The sequence below is a fragment of the Sinohyriopsis cumingii genome, chromosome 12 (genome assembly GCF_028554795.1).
Source record: "Sinohyriopsis cumingii isolate HCF-2022 chromosome 12, ASM2855479v2, whole genome shotgun sequence".
NCBI classification, from domain to species: domain Eukaryota; kingdom Metazoa; phylum Mollusca; class Bivalvia; order Unionida; family Unionidae; genus Sinohyriopsis; species Sinohyriopsis cumingii.
In genome coordinates, this window is record NC_142972.1 from 1,692,222 (window position 1) to 1,703,207 (window position 10,986).

The window sequence follows — 10,986 nt, forward strand, 5'->3', positions numbered from 1 at the left end:
CTTGTCATGCCCTGAAGCATCATAGGTTTATACTGACAGTCCTATCCGCATCTTACTTGTCATGCCCTGAAGCATCATAGGTCTATACTGACAGCCCTATCTGCATCTTACTTGTCATGCCCTGTAGCATCATAGGTTTATACTAACTGCCCTATCTGCATCTTACTTGTCATGCCCTGAAGCATCATAGGTTTATACTAACTGTCCTATCTGCATCTTACTTGTCATGCCCTGTGGCATCATAGGTTTATACTGACAGCCGTATCTGCATCTTACTTGTCATGCCCTGAAGCATCATAGGTTTATACTAACTGTCCTATCTGCATCTTACTTGTCATGCCCTGTAGCATCATAGGTTTATACTAACTGTCCTATCTGCATCTTACTTGTCATGCCCTGTAGCATCATATGTTTATACTGACAGTCCTATCCGCATCTTACTTGTCATGCCCACTAGCATCATAGGTTTGTACTGACAGCCCTATCTGCATTTTACTTGTCATGCCCTGAAGCATCATAGGTTTATACTGACAGTCCTATCTGCATCTTACTCGTCATGCCCTGAAGCATCATAGGTTTATATTGACAGTCCTTTTCGCATCTTACTTGTGATGCCATGAAGCATCATAGGTCTATACTGACAGCCCTATCTGCATCTTACTTGTCATGCCCTGTAGCATCATAGGTTTATACTGACTGTCCTATCTGGATCTTACTTGTCATGCCCTGTAGCATCACAGGTTTATACTGACAGTCCTATCCATAGTTTACTTGTCATGCCCTGAAGCATCATAGGTTTATACTAACTGTCCTATCTGCATCTTACTTGTCATGCCCTGTGGCATCATAGGTTTATACTGACAGTCCTATCCGCATCTTACTTGTCATGCCCTGTAGCATCATAGGTTTGTACTGACAGCCCTATCTGCATCTTACTTGTCATGCCCTGAAGCATCATAGGTTTATACTGACAGTCCTATCCACATCTTACTTGTCATGCCCTGAAGCATCATAGGTTTATCCTGACAGCCCTATCTGCATCTTACTTGTCATGCCCTGAAGCATCATAGGTTTATACTGACAGTCCTATGCGCATCTTACTTGTCATGCCCTGAAGCATCATAGGTTTATACTGACAGTTCTATCCGCATCTTACTTGTCATGCCCTGAAGTATCATAAGTTTATACTGACAGCCCTATCTGCATCTTACTTGTCATGCCCTGAAGCATCATAGGTTTATACTGACAGTCCTATCCGCATCTTACTTGTCATGCCCTGAAGCATCATAGGTTTATACTGACAGTCCTATCCGCATCTTACTTGTCATGCCCTGAAGCATCATAGGTTTATACTGACAGTCCTATCTGCATCTTACTTGTCATGCCCTGAAGCATCATAGGTTTATACTGTCAGTCCTATCCGCATCTTACTTGTCATGCCCTGTAGCATCATAGGTTTATACTGACAGTCAACTAGGATTTTAACATCATGTAATCATTATGATTTAATATATAAATGTATGTGTGTTGGATTCACACTTACACATTTTGAACCATTTTAAATTTAAAAAATTCACATTCCCAACATTTTTGAAGTAAAAATGTTAGAGTTGGTACCACTTTTTATGGGGTTGACTGTAGAGAGGTGGAGGTAAGCTTTAATGATATTATTTCTCTCATGATATGTGTAGGGTGTCAGCTGTATGAATTGATTGAAAATCTCTGGCAAGCTTATCATTGGACATTGCTAATATGTGTAGGGTGTCAGCTGTATAAATTCATTGAAAGGTTGGGGGCAAGCTCATCATTGGACATTGCTAATATGTGTAGGGTGTCAGCTGTATAAATTGATTGAAAAGTTCTGGCAGGCTTATCATTGTACACTGTTACTATCTGTAGGTTGTCAGCTGTATAAATTCATTGAAAAGTTGGGGACAAGCTTATCATTGGACATTGCTAATATGTGTAGGGTGTCAGCTGTATAAATTCATTGAAAAGTTGGGGACGAGCTTATCATTGGACATTGCTAATATGTGTAGGGTGTCAGCTGTATAAATTCATTGAAAAGTTGGGGTCAAGCTTATCATTGGACATTGCTAATATGTGTAGGGTGTCAGCTGTATAAATTCATTGAAAAGTTGGCGACAAGCTTATCATTGTACATTGCTAATATGTGTAGGGTGTCAGCTGTATAAATTCATTGAAAAGTTGGGGGCAAGCTCATCATTGGACATTGCTAATATATGTAGGGTGTCAGCTGTATAAATTGATTGAAAAGTTCTGGCAAGCTTATCACTGGACATTGCTAATATGTGTAGGGTGTTATCTGTATGAATTCATTGCACTGCATGATGTCACACATTCGATTATGTCGACACCCAAGGAATTGAATCAGAATGTATCACCTTTGCATTGCCAATGCGCAAGATGAGGAGGGAGGGGCTTAATTTTATTGTGTTTTCACCAGGCTGATATCTGTAAATTCTCTGTACCAATAAAGTCTGGACTGGCATAGTAACTTGTAGATCATGGTTAAGAGCACACCTTTAAAATGCTGAACAGGAAAAAAGGACACAGAATATATAGAAGCATGGAAAATGACATTTTATACTTAAATGTGTGCATTCTGTTTGAATTAAAATGAGTTTAAATAAGTACAAATATTAAGCACAGTGGTATTAGTTGACTAATTGGCGGCTTATGCATTGTGAAATCTTTTGTCTCTGTACAGAGGACAGAATGATTTTGTTTGGGGGTATAGTAATCAATAATTTATCACTATTTTCCCTTAAGTTGAAATTTTTGAGAAAAATAAAGAGGTTGATTTTTTAATCAAATTAATTATATTGACTAAATCATTTCATTCATTATAAATTGTCACTACTTATGCATTGTGCAACCATTATCCATCCCCACCATTTATTTTCTTTAGCACAACCCCCTTATGAGAGTGAACAACAGAGACTAGAAAGTCTGTATATATGATGATACTGTGCAAACATACAAAGATAATGAAAGCAAATTGTAAAAGTATAGCAGTTTTATCCGTATTCATAAAGCTGTTAATGAACATTGAAATGATTTCACTCTGAGCACCAGTTCCTTAATATGGGTACATAATTTTGCAACATGAGTACATTAAATTTTGCGATATGGGTTAATTAATTTTACAATCTTTTCCTTTTGTATAATTTTTCTTCCTAATATCAGACTTCACTTAAGATAGTGTGCTCTCCAAGAGGTTATTTGTGTTAGAGTTATAAGACTTAGTATTGAATGATCAATTTATTTTATATTCATTTTTTTTTTCTTTTCATCTCTCCAGTATCTTGGCAGTTAGGATGATCAATGACAAGTTAATGCAACTGGAGAGGGCCTTCATAGACCCCCAGGGACTACCGGGGCGACCATCCTATAAGTAGGTTATATTTTCTTCCCAGTGAATAGCAATACATAGGTAGCACATTTACAACATTACATTGGTGTTGGCATCAGCATCATAAACAATGTTAAGGTGCTATAGCTTATTTACAACATTATGTTGGTATTGGCATCATCATCATTATAAACAATATTAAAGTGTTATGTTAAAAGTTATGAAAATCTATGTGTGTGTGTGTGTGTGTGTGTGTGTGTGTGTGTGTGTGTATGTATGTATTAATGTATCTGTGTATGAATGTATCTATGTATGTCTCTTTGTATGCATGTATCTATGTATGAATGTATCTATATATGTATGTATCTATGCATGAATGTATATATGTGTGTATCTATGTATTTATCTGTGTATGACTGTATCTATGAATGTATCTGTTTATGTATCTATGTTTGATGTATCTATGTATGTATGTAAGTTTGTATGTATCTATGTATGTATGTAAGTTTGTATGCATCTATGTATGTATGTATCTATGTATGTATGTATGTATGTATGTATGTATGTAAGTTTGTATGCATCTATGTATGTATGTATCTATGTATGTATGTATGTATGTCTGTATATATGTATGTATAAGGTGCACATCAGAATTTTTTTTGCTGGATTAGGTGTCCCCAAGAAGGCATACAAAACAAAGATACAGGCAGAAAAGGGTAATTTCCTTAAGAGGCAAGGCCCCGATTTGTTAAAATATAAATGGCTTTGTTTTACAAAAGTTCTACTTAGCTGGAATATCATCACTGGAGACACCCCAGGGTAAAGGTTGCCTCCGTTAGTTGCGTTTTTCAGCATGCAGGAGGTTGCATAAAACCTATTCTACATCCCAAGCCCACAGCTGGACCATTTTGTCAGTGACATTCCTAAAATGGTTTGAGAGATTCAAGTCTTTGTGTTTTACTTAGCTGAATTAAACATTCTTTTGAGGACCATGTCTTACTCATGTGAAGGATATTATATTTAATAACAAGAAGTTAAAAGTTAAATCAAGTTCTATCAAATAGGTGCACTGAAATTCTCAAGTCAGACTTTATGTGACAACATTTGCCTATGAACTGTCAGTATTAAATAATTATTCCCAATGGATTAAGTTCTTTGTTTTATTATTTCATTCAACATATTTACCAATGATATAAAGATATATTATCAATGGTTTATTCACGATGTACCAAACCCTTGAAAATTCCAAGCTGTAACTGCAGCAGGTGTCCTGAATTCTATGGGGAAATAATTCCAGATTTGATTTGAGTATTTGTCACTTAAAATTGCAGTCTGGGTGTTTTGTCATTGTTGCTGATTATTTACAGATATTCTGCACCAAAATAATGAAATATCAGAGAACATTAAAACTAATTTGTTTTGTATCTTGAATTGTTTGATTTTTAACTGTCAGGGTTATAGACCAGAAGAGCTCATGGAATGGCTTGTTGTCCATCACATGTCCATCGGCTAGCACAAGTTTGTTATCACTACTTTGTCTAAATTACATAGAGGATTGTTATTAACATTGATCCACACATTCATCCCATGGTCGTCCTGAATGAAAATGTCACTGCAAAGGCAACTAATTTGGCAACCATGGTGGCCATCTTGAAAATCTCATCACTACTTCTCCAGAAAGGATCGCTCTATCAGCATGGGATTTTCAATAAAATGGTTCTTATGAAGTCTAGATGGTTCCAACTGAAATGATTCCGATCTAACATCCAACATATCCAAGACAGCAAAATGATGCCAATCTAACATCCAACATAGCCAAGACATCAGTCATCTTGAAAATCTTGTTTTGGCTTCTCTTCCTGTCTAGATGGTCATGGAGTTTTCACTGAAAGATGTCTTATCCTTAATGAAAATGATGCCAATCTTGAAAATCTTATTATTTCTACCATTCCTGATGCCCTTGGGTCGGTGGTTCTTACTGGGGTTTTCTTGGGTTTTTCCTCCTGCAGTTACACTAGCGGTCATATATTACCTATCTTGTGCTGAGAAATGGCATAAAACCCCAAAACAACAAAACCATTCCTGATGACCTTCCAGTCATTTCTACATGAGGTTAAAGATTTGTAACAATTTCTAGTTGATTGCAAATAAAATTGGTGCTTATCCTGCTCCAGTATATGCAGTGGCCGTCTTGAAAATCTTGCAGACACTACTCCTTCTAGATTAATGGTTATTCACAGAGACTTCATGTGATATCTCGTTTGACCTGAATGAAAATGGTGTCAATCTGAAGGAAACCATGGTGGTCATTGTGAAAATCTTGTTCTGTGTTTTTTACTAAATGACTTTTTATGATATTTAGTTGGTCCAAAATGAAAATGGTGCTTTTCTGACATTCAGTAATTGTATGGCTACCATGGCAGCCATCTTGAAATCACTGAATCATCTGAATGAATGGTTATATTTATGATGTTGTCACTAGAAGGCTTCTTTATTGTTGGTCTTGAATGAATGTGGTGCCTATCTTACAGCCAGTAAGGCTGCCAAAGCAGATAATTTGAAAATCTTGTTTGATCAAAAACAGAGGTTTCAACATCAGCCATTAGAGTGTTAGTTTCTTTGGGGATTCTTGCTTCAAGATGTCTGCCAAGGTTGACTTTGTCTGTATGATGTACATGGAATTTACAATAGCTAGATAAATTTTTCATATTCAGAATATATTAAACATACAAATCTGCTGAGACCGAAGGTCTGTATACTTGATGCTGCTGGTGGCACTTAATATCATTTACAAAACTAGGCTTACATTCAAACTGGCCTAATGAGCTTTAGATAGGTGTTCTAACCACTAGCTAACTACATCAGAGGTATTGCACAGATCTTAAGAAAGAGAAAGGAGAGAGTCCATCAAAAGGACTGACACTCTGGTGATAAAAATGAACTTCCAGGAATTCACGATAAGACCTGTACTGCCTAATGTTTAATATATCTGATGTTCTGCAGTGATAACAAGATTTTTTAAATAACTGGATGTCTGCTTGGCACTATTTTCAATTAGGACCATGTAGACATTATTAGAAGCATTGTGGTGAAAGCCACATAGCAATGTGATCATCTTTTGAATGGTTATCCCATAGATACAATAAAATACTGATAACTCAAACTTAAATGGTCTACCTTGCTAATTAGTTGTACTAATTGCTATATTTAAGATGTGATGTTTTTGTTGAGATTTTGTTATTAATTGGAGACTGAGCTGTCCGTAAATTTTTAGTCAGCCTTGTTGGGTTACTAAGGTCCAGCCACATGAACTGTTGTAAAACACACTGCAAAATAAAAGCATTGTCAAACAAAAGATATTGAAAAGTGGCAAAATGTTTGTAGATACATTCTAGCTTGATTCTTTCTTGGTAACTCCCTTTGTGGAATACACAGTAAATTACAGTTACAGAAACAAAGTAAAGTTTTATGCTGGAAAATGCAGTATCATTCAGTGATGGAAAACACAAAGTAAACTGCAGCGATATTAAAAACACAGTCATTTCCTTTGGAAAACACAGTAACTTGCTATAATAGAAAACACATTTTTAGTATGCTGTGTTTTCCATTTCAGACATGTTATATTTGCCCCCAGCAAGTTTAACAGTTACAAGGACAACAGTTTTCCAGGAATTGCAGACACCATGTTTGAAATTCAGCACAACAATTCAAGTGACTGGGATTTGCTGAAGAAACAGGTTTATGTGGCCACATGCACAATCCAGTCAGCTGCTAACACATTGGATCCCATTGGATTCTAGAATATTTTTTTTACTAATACACTGGATTACTTCGGACTATAGGATAATTTTCATTAAAACACTGGGTCCCATTGGATTCTAGGATAATTTTGACTAATACTAAGGATCCCTTTGGACTGTAGAATAGTTTTGACTTCTACACAGGATTACTTCGGACTGTGGGATAATTTTGACTAATACACAGGATCCCATTGGACTGTTTGATATATTTTACTAAAACACTGGATCCCAATGGACTGTAGAATATTTCCAACTAATACACGCATCACATTGGACTGCAGGATAATTTTTTTTACTAATGCACATGATCCCATTGGACTGCAGAATATTTTTTTTACTAATACACTGGGTTCCATTTGACTGCAGGATAAATACAAAGGATCACATTGGACTGTATAATATTTTTTACTAATACACTGGGTTACTTTGGACTGTTGGATAAATTTTACCAAAATACACTGGGTTACTTTGGACTGTAGGATATTTTTTACTAATACACTGGGTTACTTTGGACTGTTGGATATATTTTACCAATACACTGGGTCCCATAGGACTGCAGGATATTTTTGACTAGTTGACTAAATCCCATTGGACTGTAGGACATTTTTGACCCAACAAAGTTGTTTGCCTTGAAATCAAGGTACAAAGATCATGAAATCCCAACTTGCTGCTCCAAACAAATAAATAGTTTCCTCTTAATGCCTGCTGTTAACACTGGATTGGAGTTAATTTTAAGCACCAACACTGGATTGGAATGGATTTTACAAACCAGTACTGGATTGGAGTGGATTGTACAACCAACACTGGATCGGAGTGGATTTTACAAACCAATACTGAATTGGAGTGGATTTTACAACCAACACTGGATTGGAGTGGATTCTACAAACCAACACTGGATTGGAGTAGATTTTACAAACTAACGCTGGTTTGGAGTTGATTTTACAAACCAGCAATGGATTGGAGTTGATTTTACAAACCAGCAGAAAAATTTGTAGACAAGATTAAAATTCAGTCCAAATTCACTAAAATGAAAGAACTAAAATTTCCTTTGATACTGGAATGTATGATTCCATCTGATTATGGAAACCATGGAGAACATATTGTCTCCTAACTTGATATTACAAGATAGAAATCTCATTTAAATCATATCTTTGTTATCTACAATTGTTGAAAATCATATGTGGCTCAGGAATATTCATTCATTTATGTTATTTGACATGTAGACTCTCAATCTCTATTTAGGTGTTAGACATAATGAAGTGTATTCAGTAGTGCAGTGTTTCACTCATTAAGCGTTGCTTTTAAGTAATTTGTTCAGCTGACTGTATTAATTAGGTCTGTAAGGAACAATTTATTGAGATTATATGTGTGTGTTTTTTATATCTGCTATTATTGCACAGTCTCTTATCTATTTTTATAGACAAGATTTTATGTTATGATAAGCTTTTATTTAGACCTATGCTCTTAAAAAATATTGCTCAGTCGAATATCTCTGGACATAGAAGTGAAAAATATTTTTTATGTTTTTGTAACATGTTGGTTTTTGGACTAAGGAATCTTTTAATTATTCCATTGGTTTAATTGTTGTGGCAATGACAATAATGTAATCAATAATGGTATTTATGTTCTGTTCCTTTGTTAAAAGTTTTGAATGTCTTTCAGTGTACACTTCTCCCTTGGTAACTCATGCACAGTGGATTCCAAAATACGTGGACCACAGCATAGATCAGGGCATGCATTACCAAGGTTCCATTGAAAATTAAGAAGTGGTTGATCTCAAAATTGAGAAGAGATGGGTGTGTTAATCTTTGTGTCAAATGGCTGAATACTAGTTTATAATCATGTTTGGAATAGTTCTTAATAAATATCTTTCTTTTAATAAACTCGTTTGCTTTTCTGTTTAAATAACTTGTATTTTTTAAGATAATTAATCTGAGAAATATCATTTAAATCATTACTGAAAGAGGTTTGAAGACATATTACATGTGTACCAGTGAAAACATTGTGTATTACTGTATGCATGCGAATATGAATACATTCTAGTGTTATCGTTGATTTAGAACAGAACTAGATTTTTTTATTAAAAAAAGGATGGACAATTATTTCAAGAAGTGTCAAAGTTCTTTTTATTGATCTATGGATAAAATATTTAGCCAGTATTTCAGTTTAAAAAAAATTCTACCAATCTTTGAGCAAACCTCTTTTGTGCAAAATTGGGAATTTTAAACTTACTACAAACTTTGAATTTTGTTTCTCCATATTAGACTCAATCTGTTGTTCCAACTCTAGGTCTTGAACTATGTAAGAGAAAGAAACAAAAACCAACAAGTAAAATCAAAATAATTTATTTCTCTAAGTTACAAAGATAAAGTTTAACAGGCACATTTTTTTGTGAAAGAAATCCCAAATAATCCTAAATGTCATATAGTCAAAATGTACCAAATGTTCCTAAAGAATTCCGAGTCTTGAATGCCTTGATGCACCAGCAATCTTGAATGCCCTGATGTACCAATAATCTTGAATGCCCTGATGTACCAATAATCTTGAATGTTTTAACGCACCAAAATATTGCAATCCAGAATGGTTTTTTGAATGAATTCACAAAATATCACAAATATGGGCTAATCAAGTCAATGAGCAGTTAATAATTCCAATGAATGATTTAAAGAATTAGTTTTTCCCGAATTATATCTGATCACAACTGCAAATTTGGATCATAGATTCCCCAAGACTGATATGAAATGGCAATGAATAATTGTTTACCAAACCTCTCTGTATACAAATACCCACTTGACCTACAATGCAATAGATTGTTCTAGTAAAAATAAAATTTCCAATGTAAATTCCGCAAACTCTTAAACTCAACATCTTGTTTACTACTTAAAACATGACTAAAGTCGGGTAAGCAGAAATCCATTTACAGCACTCAGTCACAGACACAAGTAAGCACACAATATAAATTAAATATACATAACACTATAAAACAGCTTTAATGTACTGAGTACACATTTTGCTTGCTTCCTTGTATTATAAAGCAGGTGATTTATAACAATTCAACAAACACTTTTACAGGTTATGGATGAAAACACGGTACTAATTGGATTCTCAAGGTAATGCCTGCATGCATCACTTCAATATTTGAACACATTTGATGTTTATATTCAAAAGGGCATATCATTTGGGGTGATTTCACTGAAACCAGAGTAAAGGATAAAATACAGGAATGCCCCTTGACAAGACTTTATTAATTGGTAAGACAGGAATTTCCCTTGAAAAGATGTTATTAATTGGTAAGACAGGAATTTTCCTTGACAAGATGTTATTAATTGGTAAGACAGGAATTTCCCTTGACAAGACTTTATTAATTGGTAAGACAGGAATTTCCCTTGACAAGACTTTATTAATTGGTAAGACAGGAATTTCTCCTAGACAAAACTATTAATTGGATTATATTTCTTTGAGTGTTGAAACTAGTGCGCATTGCCAGCATTTTCTTTGCTCAGTATTTTCTTGTATATTGTTATTTACAGTTATTGAAAAAAGTTAATAAAGTTTAACAAATGTATAAATCCTTATTAAAAGTTGTGTATTTCATTATGTTAATGTTATGTGGGCATTTTTGCCATTTTATATGATAACCCAAAGTGTCATCTCAGTGTTTTACCACTTATTACTGCAATTTATGTTCGCTAAATAGATACACATTATTTTGGAATTTTCTATAAGAAATAAGAAACTATGGGATACATATATGCCAGCACTAATAGTGAGTTTTAGAGTTGTCTGGGTGCACTAAAAGGAGTGAGTGAT

At 34.7% G+C, this 10,986-nt stretch overlaps 1 protein-coding gene across 3 annotated transcripts in view; it reads left to right on the plus strand.

Annotated features, from left to right (window-relative positions):
- The window catches only part of LOC149785914 (N-acetylated-alpha-linked acidic dipeptidase 2-like), a 175,834-nt gene extending 166,775 nt beyond the window's left edge, over nucleotides 1-9,059 (plus strand). For all 3 annotated transcript variants that reach the window (XM_089976145.1, XM_089976146.1, XM_089976144.1), the window contains exons 19-20: nucleotides 3,326-3,418; nucleotides 6,990-9,059. In XM_089976145.1, the coding sequence (XP_089832271.1) occupies nucleotides 3,326-3,418; nucleotides 6,990-7,176 (280 nt within the window). In that variant the 3' untranslated portion in view covers nucleotides 7,177-9,059. The remainder of the gene's footprint in view (nucleotides 1-3,325; nucleotides 3,419-6,989) is intronic.
- Nucleotides 9,060-10,986: the final 1,927 nt, after the last annotated feature.